Below are 15,108 nucleotides of genomic sequence, written 5' to 3' on the forward strand. Positions count from 1 at the left end.
TCTACGAGAGGGCGCTAGAGCTTTATATCCCAGATTGATCTTCTTGCCGAGCACCTCACGTAGTGTACAAATTCAAGTCCCATTCAGGCTGAGCAAAGTTCAAGGCATGCGAGCCGACATGAATGGAATTCTCAAAACTGAATTACTGTCTTGTCCTTAGTCTTCCCGTTTCTTTACATTTTTGTTGGGCTAACCGATTATCGAATCATTCACACAAGACTCACTCAGTACTCCCAACATATGATAGTTCACAAAGCCTGCGCGCAGCCATTTTGTCAAATGACTTCCCTCTACTTTTCGGGCACTGAGGGACGTTTTTCATCTGTAATTTATCAACTCTGCCCTCGAATGGAAGCCCCAAAACTAAGGGAGTTGATTATGGCCTGTATTTCCACATTCCCTTAGATGTTTACGCAAATTGATCTTCTTTTCAAGAGAAAACTGTTATGGGTGTGAGTGAAAAGTAATAATCACGTGAACAGTGCATTGCACCCCTTCAGTCTTGTGTTGCCCAGAATGGACTCGTAAGGATTTCTTCCAAGATAAGAAGCACTTTTTCCGGGGGGCAAAGCACTCACCAGCAATAAAAATGATAGAAACATTATCGGTAGAATGGGTTCAGTTTTGAGTTGTTGTTTTATAGAGAAAATTGATGAGTTTCATTTTTTTTAAAAATCCCTTTCCCCCCATTTCTTTCACTTCCCCTTTTCAACCCTCCCCCGGTAGGAGGGATCCTATATACCCTAAACACTATCATATCTATTCTAAGCTCATTATCCCGACTTCCTTTGTTCAGAATCGCCTTAAGTACAGTATAAGTTCAAGTATATTCAGCTGCAACCATTACAGTCGAACCTCGTTAATAAGAGCACTGATAATACAAGAGTCTGCTTATAATAAGGATAATCATGGGTCTCGATCTTTTGTTTATCATTGTTTTCATTCCTGATAATACAAGGTTCCGGTTATAACAAGGTAATTTGCCAAGTCCGAAGGGCCTCCTATTAACGAGGTTAGACTATATGGCGAACACTCGATATAATGAAAAGTATCAGAGTTACGGGCAGAAATGCCTGCGCGGTGCATCGTCTAGGCTCTGTGTTGGTAAAAATATCACCTTAGCAACCTTTGGGCAAATTCTTCCCAATATTTGGTCAATGTTTGACCAACGGTGACGGAAAATTGACCAACAATGTGGTAGCTTCGACCAAGGTTGGACTAATAACAACAAATGCCCAACACTGTTTCGACCAACCTTTTTTACATTGCGATGCACTCCTGCAAACAGTTGAGACTGTACACGCACACTACAAAAAGAATCGCTACCCTGACCCCATAACCCTTACCCCGTAACCCTAACCCTATCTCCCAACTCTAGCCCTAACCAATCCTAACCCTAACCCAAACCCTACCCAACCCTAACCCTATAACCCTAGCTTAAACCCTAGGCCTTAACCTACAACATAACCCTACCCAAAACCCAAACTCCATTTTGAAAATACAGTAAAAACTAAAACTAATCCTAACAAACCCGAACCCCGTAACAATAACCCTAACCCCAACCCCGTAACCCTAACCCTAGCCTAAACCCCTAACCCTAACTCCATTTTGAACCCTAGCACCCAACCCTAGCCATAACCCTAACCCCGTAACCTTAACCTTAGCCCTAAGCCTCTAACCCTAACCCAACCCCGTAACCCTAACCCTAGCCTAAACCCTAACCCTAACTCCATTTTGAACCCTAGCACCTAACCCTCGCCATAACCCTAACCACGTAACCCTAACTTTAGCCCTAAACCTAAAACCGTAACCATAGTACTCTAACCCAAACTCCATTTTGAAAATACAACTAACCCTATCCCCGTAACCCTAACCCTCGTCCTAACTCTAGCCCTAAACTCATGGCTAATGAGGCACGGATTAACTAAATGACAACATTAAGTTTCAGTCAGATCAAAATTAAATCTAACGTGGGTTACTTTTGAGGGGGGGGACTGAATGGGCTATGCTTTTTCCGGCGACAATGGCATAAAACCAAGAACTTACTGATTTGACACCCGTTGCATTAATTCTCGATGTCTTTTCTGTTGTTGAAATTCCAGCAACGAAGGGGTGCTCGTTTCATTTGAGTTAATTGGTGTCATCATTTTCCTGCTTGTGTTTTTCGGGCAAACCTGTCTAGCCAGTGATTGATCAACCATTTACAAGAAAGAGCGGCAGATGCAACGCATTTGTCGCAGCTTTGGGCTAACCCAAGAAGAAATGAGACGTTTCGTTTGTGAGAATTTCTCTTTAAAGTATTCTGCAGTTGAAAGCGAACGAGATTTGTTGTTGTGGCGAATAGAATTGTATTGCCAATTTGCCATCAGTAAAATAGGAAGGCGAGTGCCGCCCGACTGCGCCACCCCTGAATCTCCATACTGTTATCTCCAATAACAGACATTACACACCAAACAACTTTTCTGAGATCACCGAGAAGAAATGGACCCAATGTGGTTGGGATCGGTTTCACTGTCGAAAATTATAGGAAATTAATATTACAAATGAAAAGAAATCAGCATCCAATCCTTTAGCCCACTGTATTCGATCCTATAGCAAATTGCCTTGTGGGTTCTGCGCCCAGGGACATGAAAAAAAAATGTGGTGAGGGAAAAATCCAAAAGTTATGCGGTGTTGACCAAGCATTCAGGCGCACGGACTCCTGAAATTCGCTACGAATCGCAGTTACCGGCTTCCATATAGGACTCTTCTGGGATCTCGGGGTTCCCGGCCCAACGCACTTCCTCCCTGCCCATCCATTTAACCCCCAAAGGGGTTCGAGCGACCATGCAAGGGAGGAAACGAGACAAGCCCCTAAGCCCTGGCCGCCGAGTGGGCCATAACGTCTCGAACCTGTACTAAGGCGCTCACCTGGACTTCGCGGACAGTGCCAGCCGCAGAGCTTTCCCGGTCGGCCAAGGTACTGCTGGTATTTGATGGGGTGAATTATGGTCTCTTATACCAACTGACTGACAGCAAGCGTTGGGAAAATAAAAAGCCACCTCTGGGATTCGAACCCAGCGTCTAACGATCTGAAGACCGCGAGCTTGACCACTCGGCCATCTCAGAGATATTACTTTTCGTTGTTCATATTAAGAAGATAACAAAGTCATTAACCTTTAATACTGGGAGGCTAGGGGCTTCACGACTGCCTTTTAGGGGGTGACCTTCCGTGGGAAAAAATATCTTCAAAAGTCATCGGTTAATAAATGGCAGTTTGAAAAGAAAATGAACAATCATAAAATGGGCTTTAATTTGTCATGCGTCTCGAACGCCCGAAAAACCCGTGAGTATTTTTCCCGCTTTTTTGAAGTTCAGGTATTTACCACAGTTGGCTAGTTTTCAGCACCATGGCTACTCCTCTGCCTCTTGCAGAAGAATGTAAAGTTTGTTTGGTCTGACTCATGAAATTGAAGACAATCTTAACAAACGAACCAGTTCTGGCTGGGCCCAAGTTTGACAAGGCCTTCAAAATAGTCATTGACGCCAGTGACGTTGGTGTCGGAGCAGTTTTGCTCCTAGATGACGAGTCAGGCGTCGAACGACCGATCAATTACTTCTCGAAGAAGTTGAATTAACACCAAGCAAAATATTCCACAATTGAAAAGGAGGCATTAAGCTTAATTCTTGCCTTGCAACACTTTCAAGTGTATATTACGAGAAACGATCGCTGATACTGATCACAACCCACTTAATTGTGTTTTTGGAGAAGTTGATGACCAAGCTTAGAACCTGGCGAAGATTCTGTCGGTGGAGTTCGATTTTGCAACTTTATCCAGTCACGATTGTCCACACTGCGGAAGAAGCAATGTTGTTGCCGATGTTCTGTCCAGAGTTTAGATCTAGTGATGTGTATTTCTATGTCTAACAAGTGAGAGTTTTAATTTAACTTATGCATTGTATTTGCTAATTTGCAAAAAGTACGTTTTGATGATAGGGTTTATGTTAAAACCTCTTTTTCTGACTTTCCTGATGGGGGAAATGTCGTTGACCTGTTGACTTCTGAACCATTTCAACCTGTGGTGGCGAGTCGTCTGTGCGGGAGCGACGCTTGTCAGAAAAGTTTGTCCACACCAAGTGAAGTGCAGAGCTGAATTTTGTTCCGGAAGAGACAGTTGTGAACTGAATCCAGTTATACTTTGTGGGAGCATCAAGTTCCCGTATTTGCGACGGTCATCACGCCCTCGCCGTTTCGTCTCGATCCCAGTTATTCTTATTCAAAATGGTCTTTGCCCCCGTTGCAGCTCATTTTTTGTTTTTTGCACCTCAAGGACTGAACTGTTTTTCGCCATGGGGGAGTCCAGCATTCTTCACCGTATTGGCCGCCAAGCTCTCGCTTGTGAGATCATCTTGTATAAATAAGATCTTATCTTGATTCTTTATTATCCTTATCACTGTAAACTAGTTCCAGACGGAATTTTATTTGTTATCCTTATGTTTTACAGGCTTAGTGTTACATTCTCATTTAAGTCATACTTGTTTATTTGTTCCTTATATCAGTGCAATCTTCTCTGATTTCTTTGTTGCATCGGAGAAAATTCAAGCTTTTGAATAAATACTATTTTTAAATAGTTTGGAGTTTTTCGGATCGTAACACTGGGCGTGAAAATGGCATGATTGTCACCGTAAATTGTTTCTGTACCAAAACAAAACACATCAGTCATCAATCCTATATACAATAGCCTCAAAGCCCCTCTCGTTATCCGCTCAAAAATAGTAAAACGTGACAACATTTGACTCAGATTTGCTAAATTCATTTCTCGACTTGCCTTGGAAAGTCGAACATAAGGGCGTGTGCAGAGCAACCCAAATGTAAAAGTTTTATGGTTACATGCCTCCGGAATGAATCCAAGAGGGAAAGGCGTGGTAAGGGGGGCGGAGGCAGACATCTTTTTGATGTGTGAAACCATGTAGTAAAGGTTACACTCCATAAGAGCGGATCCCTGACTTGTAATGGGGACAATTCCCCCCTCCCGAATATAAAAAGCCCCAAAATATAGCCTCAACCCCCAGAAAGGCCAAGAAAGGTTACACGGCAAGTGTCCAATTTTTTTTGTCCCCTCCCCAACGACCCTCGAGTCCCTTCCTCTAAAAAAATTTGGTTCGGGATCCACTCCTGTACTAACATTATCTGTTTAAGTCCCGGAATTTTATTTTTCGGTGACTAAATTTCGTGAGTTTACAATATTTTTTTGAATTTTTGCCGTGTTTATCTATTATTTGCAATTTGTTATTATCAATTTTTATTCTATAAAAAACACCAAATTTATTTCATATGAGAAGACCACAGAGATTCCTACCTCCGTGGAAGAAAATGCCACTAGTTGGCCGCATCACAGACATAATACCGGCGTTGATATTTCTGTGGGCCGCAGGGCCGCACCCACAGGATAAAGGCGACTAAAGAGGCCGAAAACTGCTTGTGCGGGCCAAATCACAATTTGTATGCACTCACTTTCTCTACGAAAAAGAGCATTTTGTGGCCCCATGAACTTGATGATTTGTAGAAAAGACAGGTTTAGGCGGGCAAAAAGAATACCAGCTTGCGTCTGATTAAGATTTGGAAGAAATCGGTGCCTGAAAACGGTATATTCAGTTAGGCATCGTTATTTCAAAATGGCGAGGGGCCTCAACTTAAGGCTGTATTTTAGGGGTGACCTTCCGTGGAAATTAAAACCTTCAGAAGTCATTTGTTAATGAATGGAAATTTGAAAAGAAAATGAAAAATCATAAACTGGGCTTTAATTTGACGTGCGTCTCAAACGCCTGAGAAACTCGTAATTATTTTTCCTGAATTTTTGAAGTTCGGTTATTTATCACTATTGGCTACGGCTGGTTATTTACTTTCCTGCAACACGTAATGGTCACAGCGCCGCCTCTCGTTGACAGAGATCCCAGTTTTCGTGGTTAAGTCATGTAGGCCTATTTCCAAAATGGCGGCGCCCATGCTGAGGTTCTCAGCACGAGTAATTTCGGTCAGTGTTTCACTAATTTTATGAAACTCAAAACGATTTTATTGTAATGATGTATGACCCCTTATTGTTGATTTTAAGACTATTTTCTTAGCTACTAAAGCTGTTCTCTTTTCCGTAAAATGACTTCATTGAATTTGCAACTCGACAAAAATTCCTACAAATTTGTCGTAAGTCTAAATCATTCCAGAACTCATTTTTTGTTTCTACATACTATAAAAGACTGGAACAATCTACCCACTCTCGCTGTAAATAGTTCTTCATGGATGTATTCAAATCCAAGCTGAAGCTGCACTGCTAAAATGCTTTGGTCTAGTCATTCCACACGCAGTGCGCTTCTCAAAAGTTAGCGTGAATGTGTCTTGGAAGACATTTTGCTGACCAAACTATTTAGATTCAGACAATGGTACAGTGTGGAGCAAGGACAGATGCCGCCATGACGAACATTTAACACGTGGCAAAGGGGCAATTTACCTTTGTTGCTATTCAATAATGTAGAGAAGTTCCCGGATGTGCGACTGCGAGAATCAGATGTTTAAACTGTAAGGGATTGTAAATTTGCTGACCCAGTTTTTACGGCCTAGCTTATGCCTAATACTAAAGCTACATTTTAACTTTTGAATTCACCATGGTAGATGACTGTGACATTGTGCTCAGTAACTGTAGGGTTGAGGTTGTCAAAAAAGGGCAGGGTTTTAAGTTTGAAGGAAATTATGGGGGGAACTGTGAGTATTTTAAAACATGACACATACATGTAGTGAAATCAAATTTGCATGGCTGGTTTATCAGTAAGAATATTGCATTTTCTCACAATTTCCCCCAAAATGGGTCAGTGCAAGGACAGTGTTGCCTTTGTTTTTTGGGGGGACTTATCAGTTTTGCAAGATTAAAATGACAAAACCTGGGAGGTCCTCAGGTATACAATCCCCAAACTTTAATGTCTGTGACCGTGTTGTCGCCAGGTCCCTAGTTTGAATATACCACCTATCAGTAGAGGCACACATCACAAGTTGGAGACTGTCCTTGTGTTTGGAGAAGTCCCTTTATTCAAGGACAAAATCAGTCCCTGGCAAGACAGAATGGCCCTCTAAATGGGGACAATTTTTTTTTTCAAATGGGCTTGGTGATTTTATCATTGCTCTATGGATCACTTCAATACCCAACTATAGTTGGGCCCGTCCCAACTAGAGTGTTACAGTTTGGCCTGCCCAACTACAGCAGAGGGGTCCGGTGTGCATGATGTGACCAGCATGTGCCAAAGTCATATTGTTTACAAATGTCATGTCATTGGTCATAGGGCTAGATGAACAGATGAAGTACCACATTTTAGATGAATTGTGTCAAATGTGAGACACATTGACTTGGATAATGTTGAGACATTGACTTGGATAATGTTGAGACATTTCCCACAGGCATTGGTCAACAATAGTTGGGCCAGCCCAACTGCAGCACTACAGTTGGGACTTATGCTATAGTTGGGGCGTAACAGCTGTACACCAGACATTGTGCTGCCATGCAGTATCGTGGGTAAAAGCTGGCAACATGTGGTGCAAGGCCCAGGTCCCAGGAGAAAAAAATTAGCAGTGCTTTCTATTATTTGATTTGTGAATCTAGCGAATGTAGCCCATGCCATGAAACCTCTACTTGTTTTGATGACGGGTTTGTTCTCTTCACAGGCTCGTCATGCCCTTCACTGGGCCTGCTTGCCCTACCGGTGCCTACAGACCACTGCCGTGTGCTGCAAGACCGTGGCTGGCCGTGTGAAAGTGAGCAAAGGGGAGAAGCCTATCACCTATGAGCAGGCCAACCCGCCATTTCAGATAGGTGTTCGGAAAGGCTGGAGTGCTCAACACACAGGTGGGCATGTTTGAATGTACAATATTGTTCTTTCAGCGTGTATTTTTCATGGTTTAAAGCATTCCCAAGGGATAAGATTGTAATGAAAATAGGTGTCGAAAACTGAAGAAAAAGGCTTGTTTTATCCTAAAAGGGGAGTTTTCTGAGTCCCATGATTCCTAAAAACAGCTTACGAACACTGATAACCTGTCCTTACATCTCCCACATTCTCTTGTGGTCTGCTATCATTTATGTCAAGCCATGCCCAAACGTTAGGATATAGGGCTGTGGCTGTCGGTTTTTGCCATTAGCATGCATGAATCATTAGCCATAGCTGTAGATAACAATGTCCATTTCAGAAATAGCCTGAAAGTGAATGACTATTGGCCAGAAATGTATATGAGACGTGTTTGATGTCAACACAAAAAGGTCTACGGCTAAGACAGAATAACTTGGCTTTATCCACACACAACATGTGCATCTGTGTAAGCTGCTCCTAATGGCTACGGCCATCTTCCACTTATCTGTGTGTTATTGCCAGTGGTAGCCGAGTGAATCAGATGCGGCTTATCCTCCCCTTTTGTTTTGACAGCCAACCTCAAGAACGAGAATGGTGCCGCCGACATCGCCATGGATGACCTCTTCATCCGGAAGTTCATCTATGGCACCTTCCACAACTGTCTGGCCACGGACCTCATCATCAAGCGGCGGGCCAACCAGATCATCCTGGTGGGGATCATGCTGCGGAACCTAGCTCCCCAGAAATACTACTTCCTGAGTGGCTACACAGAGGAGCTGCTCTCCCATTGGTTCAAATGCCCCGTCAAAATGGAAATTCAGATAGTCGACGACCGGCCCATATACAAGTGGATATGATTGGACTGTTTAAATGCACTATTTATTCTAACCCTATCAGTTCCTTTTATTTAGAATTCACCAGTGACATTAGTCAAATGTATATACTGGTACCCAGTATTTATTTGGTGCATGGGTCGCCAAGGAAAAATTGCTCAGCGGTCAACAAATCAGCCCCGATTAAATTTAGCCTATTCTTGAGTCAAGAATCTTAAGGAAGGATCTCAAATTCTTTTTCCTGTTTATTTGTTTTGTCAGATGTCGTAGAACAAACATCGAAGCTCTTCATTTAGCAATTTCACTCATTTGGCATCGGAATAAATACAGAAGTCACGTAGGTGAAAACAGCGACACATTATAAAGAGCCCACAAAATGATGTGACATCCAGATGAAACTCTGTGTCAAATGGCTGAGAAAACTTGGAGGGTACTGTTAATTTCCATTGCACAAAATACTTTCAAAGGCTTCTAGAGCCTCCAAAATCCTTCAGGTGGTTTTTGGAGGATTTTGGAGGATTGAGGGTGAATGGCAAAAGTGCATGGCTGATGTCAAAGGATGGCATGAGTGAAGGTCGTGGGTTAGACCTTGTGTTGTTCTTGATGAGTTGTGCATAAGTTCAGCCCGATATTTCTTTTGAATCAGCCGCACTGCTCAAGAATGCCATTTGCACTGCCTCAACATAATGACAGAAATTGCCGGAGGATTTTGAAGGATTGAGGCAGGAGGCACACCTCCAAGTAACATTTTCAAGAAATTTCGGAAGATTGAGGGAGAATCCAATTTTTTCACCCCCGAAATTGGAGGATTCTGGAGGATTTAGGAGGGTCCCTAGCCAAAAGGACCTAGGGGGTATGGGTGTAGGTCAGAAGTGGCTCAGGCGACTCATGTTTTTAGATCAATCACAACTGAACATGTCTGTTGATTTTGACCTCAGAATGCATACACGTGATGTGCTGAAAACCCCCATGATTCAAAAGTAGCTGTGGGGACTTTTGACTTAGTTTTGTCAAGTTGGGTCACTTTGAAGACACTGAGAGCTGAGACAGGGAGCAGTCTTTTTAATGGGGGCAAACCACTTTTTTCAGGGGAGAAAATTGCAGGGGGGGAGGGCCAAGCAGTCATCAGCTTTGAATTGGAGAGTCAATTTTGAGGATTTTATTCAAGCACAAATTGGTGGTTTTTTTTATTCCCTCTCTTATCTCTTTTCATTCACCCCCCTTTTCCCCTTGTGTATGCTGTTCATTCTTTTTTTTTGGGGGGGGGGTTGGGGGTATGTGCATCTCTTTCTTTTACCTGACTGATGGTTAGCTTGCAGTTTTAGCACACTGGATACCAGGGAAATGATTCTTGTTGACAGCAGCTGTAAGCACTGTACTGCCACTGTGGGGGAGGGGGGGTTCTCCCTGTTAACTTTGTAAGAACCCAAGTCCATCACTTGAGTTGTTCATAATTTGAATGCACAGTAAATGTAAAGTCTTCTACTTACAAGTGCAGATTTGTTAACACTTGGCTTTTAAAATTTTGTTAAAGTTTGAAATAATCGCTACAGCAAGTGGTTTAATCTCCACAAAGAAAAAAATAATTAGTGTATTACAGGATAACGTGATTATTCTTTCCATGTGTCTTAGATGCAAAATGATTTCCAAAGTAATTCTCAACATTTAAGGTCAAAGGTTAAATAAGGTTTTATTTTATAAAATAAGCGTAATAAAGCAGTTTTGAGATGACAGTCGATTTTGATCCATGAAAATCTCTTTGGATCCAGTTTTGTTGTACACGACTTATCAGTTTTCCCACGAATAATAAAAATACACACTGGCCATAGCTTATCAAGTTTCTAGCTCCCATCTGGACAGAGGAGTAAGAAATTTTAATTCAAATCCCGTGCTGTGTTTTTTCTATGAAATCGGAAATTTAAAGCCCTTTATTAAAAAATTAAATTGTGGATGAGACAAGCTATTTGGTAAAATTCAACACTGCTTTGAAGTAAACAGTTATCGGTGAATGTTGAGCAAACATCGCTCCATAGATGGAAATGCAAACAAAGGTTTCTTGTCATTTTCTCGGCTACTACTTGAGCTTTGAAAACAAATCTCGGTCCTTCAGGGAAACAAAGTTCCTAGAATTCACTCTAAATTTGGGATGAATTGCACACCTAATTAATATGAAGGTCGAGTTATATTAAGAACTCTTCATCCTCAGAACTGACGTTTTAACCACTGCAAGGCCTTTTAAGTCTTTTTAGTATAGTTTTATATTGTGAAATTGTCTTACAACTTTGCCTTGTAAAAAATTCTGTGGCCTTGGGCTGTACGATAATTAGCCAACAGGGGGCGCTGTACTGTTTCAGTTGAAATAAACCGCGCCTGCCGCCGGGAGTCTACGATCTTTCTCCCTCTCACATTTTATGGCCGATTGGATGCCGAATTCTCCGCTGGAGTCTGCAGGAAAAGCTTGCAAAAACATCATTTTGATCGGAGAAAGCTGATCAAGTCGCACCTGGAATCCAACGGGACTGGATGTTGGTCCAGTGGGCCGTAAAAGTCCAGCAGTAAGCTATTTTCTGAGTGGAAAACGGTGAAAAGTGAGATGGATTCGAAGCTGGATCAGGTAAGGTTGGGCTGTGCTGAATTATTTATTGACAAGATTGTAAAACGCACACGCCATAATGTCGTAGGCCCGCTAATGTTTGTTTGGCTGAGATCCGAAATGAGGCGGGGCATTCCATATTTTTTTCAAATTCAGATCTATGATTTACAAGAAAAACGTCCTTTGGGCTGCTTGTTTTGTGATAATGTTAAAAGTGCATTTGTCATGTTTGTTATCTTTGTGAACATCCACTTCAAGCGAAAGACTTTTTTTGAATTTTGTAGGCCCAGGCCAGGGTTTGCATGGTTTGCATACACGTCAGTTCGGTCAACCATGACTCAACATTGTCAACAGTGCAGGCTAAGTTTTATTAAGTAACTCAATGGTTTTTGCACAGTGATCACATCATATATCGTGTATTGATATTTCTGACATTCGGATAATTTATCGGCCTTGTGCGGTAGGTTTAGGCCTAACTTAGTATTAAATTAATTTTAACCAAGTTAAAAATAATATTTAACACAGGAAGAGTTCCATATACGGATGCCGGTGATTATTTCCTAGTGACCTGTTAGCCATCAGAAAGCAAAAACGTGGGAGGGAAAAAATCAAGTCGTTTACTTAGAAAACATTTTTCAAACCAGTCCCACTGTAGGGTTTGTGCATAAGGTGTCAAGTTACCCCAGAACTATGGGGTCCAATGTCCGCCCCACTCCTGTGGATGGCGGACCCCATAGTTCTGGGGGAGGGAAGTGTCAAGTGGCGTCTGTAAATGGAACTCTTTCCTTTAAGACTTTCTTTTCAGCAAGTTGCAGAAATCAAATGTGGCAGAAGTTGTCATCAGTTTATGTTTTGGGATATAATTCAAAATTCAGAATATAGGCCTAATCTGATTTTCAGAGAACATCTGTTATCCTTTTGTCTTCTTTTTTGGGGGGGTGTGGATGACTTTCGTTTTTAAAATCTGTGTGTCCTCCAAAGTAAGCCCTATTTTTACATAGAAACTTTTCTCCAGAATAATCCAAACTGAAACTTTTTTTTCTCAATCCCAGGGGAGAAATTTAGAAGACATATGAAATATTTACCTTGGAAGAGATGTTCATTGTTCAACATGTGGTAAAAGTTATTTTATCAGACTGCCTTTATTACTATTCCTGTATATACATGTATTCATGAACCATGCAACCAGAAATGTGACATGCAATGTACGTACCATAGCATCTTGTCATCTAGTTGCTGGCTTTAAAAAAATTCCATTTGATTCCTTTTAGGTCCACTCAAGAGTTTGATTTTGTGTGGGTGATAATGAACTGTAAGCAGGTAGAGCTACTTGGAGTAGCTGAAGCCTGCCATGATAATCTGGATCTTCCATTGTGAGTCTGTCGATATATTCCCCACAACAAACCCAGACATCCCACATGTCGAGGTCCCTTGGGTACATGTTCAACAAAAGGAGAGAAATTTCTGAATTATGACAGCAATTCCCTGTGTTGACCTTTTGAACACTACAATTTGGCATTCTACAAAATGTATCTTAGACCACAGGGTGGAATGTAGGGTGCCCAAGTATGCGTAGTATACCTGTTCATGGATACATCTGGTTTCCATGTGGCTAAGACAGCCAGTGTGTCTCACTTGATCATTGAGTGTTAGTTTGCTAAATGTTCTGGGAATAGGATTGTTCATTTTGTCAATTCTAAAAATGGAATCTCACATTTCAGAATCTGAACCAGATTGCAAGTCACCGTAGCCTTGGGGTTTGGCCGGGGTTGTTGATTTTTTTTGCAAAAAAAAAAACTAAAAATCTGATTTTTCAAAAAATTAAAATCTGGTTTTGTGGCATCGTTGTAGTACATACAGTGGCGCCACACTTGAAATATGTCGAACAAAATGTGGGCAAAGGAAGCCGAAGCCTCGGCAGAAGATTCTTTAGAAATACAGCGACGAGTGGCTGAGCACTGTAACTTCCATGGTTGCCAAACCAATGTTTGTTACATGAACATACCCTCATTCAGGTTACTGGTCATGAAAAGGGCTTGCCCTGATCAGTTGACTCTAAATTACAATTTCTGTGCGCTACTGCGATGAAAAGTACTGCTATTTTTAAAATCTGAATATTAGGAGCTCTGCTTATACAGGTGTATGTACGTGCATCATGACTAACGAGGGAGAAACATGCCATGAACAACAGGTACATAGGCATTTATTACATTGTACATGTGCATGTGTACAGGTACCGGTAGGTACAAAATGCTGGTATTTTACCTTGTGCAATGTGCAGAAAGCAGTCTCATTTTGTTTGTGATCCAGCTCCACAGAGCAATGACTTATCTGTAGGCTTGATTAAAAATCATTTTATTAAGGGCATGAATTTAGTGGTTTAGGTACACTATAATGACTAACATTTCTAGACTCAATAAAATACCAGTACATGTATACTATACTAATATACATAGCAAGCCATACTAATGTACACTGATACATGTACTTTAAATTAACATGTTAAACCATGGAGGAAGGATACTGAAGGAGTTTGAACTGCCTGGGCTATAACATCTGGTCAATTACCACCTTCTGGCATGTCTGGTACGTCTATAGCCAGGGCGCAGTGAATGCTTGCTACGCACCACCTGTTTCACAACCATAAGCCCCTTTTGTACCCCATGATCATCACCGCAGTTTTTCACTGGTAATCTGCATCCTTAAAACGTTGGGCACTGCAGTATAGGAAGTTGAATATTCATGCCATCGATGGTGCTTGGTATGATCTGACAACAATATCAAATTTAATGCTTGCTCAGTTGCTTGTATTAGGCTGTGTGCCTTTAGTATTCATGTGCAGTCATTGCCCTTATCAAACGCTTTCGTCTGGAGTTGTTTGGGGAATAAATAGCGAAGGTGTTTATGAGATGTTGTGTTTTATTCAAATCATTTTTATTATGGCATTTATATAAAAAAGTATTTCATGAGATTTCTTGAGCACTCCTTGTGATGAATTGTGCATTTGTTTGTTATGAACTTAACTGTGCAGTGGTGGTCAACATGTTGTTGGTCAGTCTTAACCAAATTCGTACAAAGACTTTGAAAACTGATGTTTTGGAGAGACAAAATAAAATTACAAACATTTCATGGATAATGGAACAGTGTATCAAAGTAAAAGGTTTATTCACGATGGCAAAAGTAGATCTAATGTTAGATCTCTATTTCCTGGCCACGGCGATACGTTGTAGTTAATTGCAAACAAAACACCAAATATTGCTAGGATATTACTGGTCCCACTTGTACATTTTTGAAATGTCTACTTTTGTGTATCATTGAGCCCTTTGAAGTGCCAGAGCTCTAACTCCTCTGTCCTTCCTCCATGATTAAACTCTGGAGTGGGCAATTTACATGTAATTGAAGAAAAATTAAATCATGGTTATAAATCCTTCACATCAAATGCACTTGCTGAATCAAAAAAGCTGATTTAAGTTGAAACAAGTGGACAGAATTGAACATAAAGATCTTGCCAACCCAGGTTTTGTTTAACACATGTGCATTTAGACTTCTTTAATACAAGGAATTAGAAGGATCACAGAGGGGGGATTTGCTTTTATAATGTTTAAAACCTGCAAACATTTCCAATCAGTAAAAAAAGTTCAAAAATTGAAACAGTTTGGCCTTTTTACCCAAAAAATTAAATATGTTGATTTAAATCAGTGATTTAAAAACTCATTTGATTTATATCACAATTTAACTTCGTGATTTAAATCAGGCAACCCAGGATTTGGTATTGGAATCTGGGAAAAATTATTTCATACATTTTACATTTCTTGT

The 15,108-nt window shown here is 41.1% G+C and overlaps 2 protein-coding genes across 2 annotated transcripts in view; both read left to right on the plus strand.

The window, feature by feature from the left end:
• Positions 1 to 5,906: 5,906 nt before the first annotated feature.
• On the plus strand, positions 5,907 to 10,437 carry mrps24 (mitochondrial ribosomal protein S24). The gene is made up of 3 exons (XM_022248733.2): positions 5,907 to 6,014; positions 7,688 to 7,868; positions 8,440 to 10,437. Exons 1-3 carry the CDS (start codon positions 5,973 to 5,975, stop codon positions 8,721 to 8,723), a joined length of 507 nt encoding a protein of 168 aa, XP_022104425.1. The 5' UTR covers positions 5,907 to 5,972; the 3' UTR covers positions 8,724 to 10,437.
• A 646-nt stretch (positions 10,438 to 11,083) lies between these two features.
• LOC110973034 (uncharacterized) overlaps positions 11,084 to 15,108 on the plus strand; it is a 173,678-nt gene continuing 169,653 nt past the window's right edge. The window contains exon 1 of the mRNA XM_087130110.1: positions 11,084 to 11,313. Within this exon, the coding sequence (XP_086986236.1) occupies positions 11,293 to 11,313 (21 nt within the window). The 5' untranslated portion in view covers positions 11,084 to 11,292. The remainder of the gene's footprint in view (positions 11,314 to 15,108) is intronic.

This window comes from Acanthaster planci, linkage group LG19 (genome assembly GCF_054643075.1).
Source record: "Acanthaster planci isolate LZ-2023a linkage group LG19, COTS_SCS, whole genome shotgun sequence".
Classification (NCBI taxonomy): domain Eukaryota; kingdom Metazoa; phylum Echinodermata; class Asteroidea; order Valvatida; family Acanthasteridae; genus Acanthaster; species Acanthaster planci.

What these genes read in the sequence shown, in the direction of transcription:
- mrps24 (XM_022248733.2), top strand. Translation starts at nt 5,973, where the DNA reads ATGGCGGCGCCCATGCTGAGGTTCTCAGCACGAGTAATTTCG. An exon ending in TCTCAGCACGAGTAATTTCG is followed by an intron (nt 6,015 to 7,687) that starts GTCAGTGTTTCA and finishes TTCTCTTCACAG; the next exon opens with GCTCGTCATGCCCTTCACTG. An exon ending in CTGGAGTGCTCAACACACAG is followed by an intron (nt 7,869 to 8,439) that starts GTGGGCATGTTT and finishes TTGTTTTGACAG; the next exon opens with CCAACCTCAAGAACGAGAAT.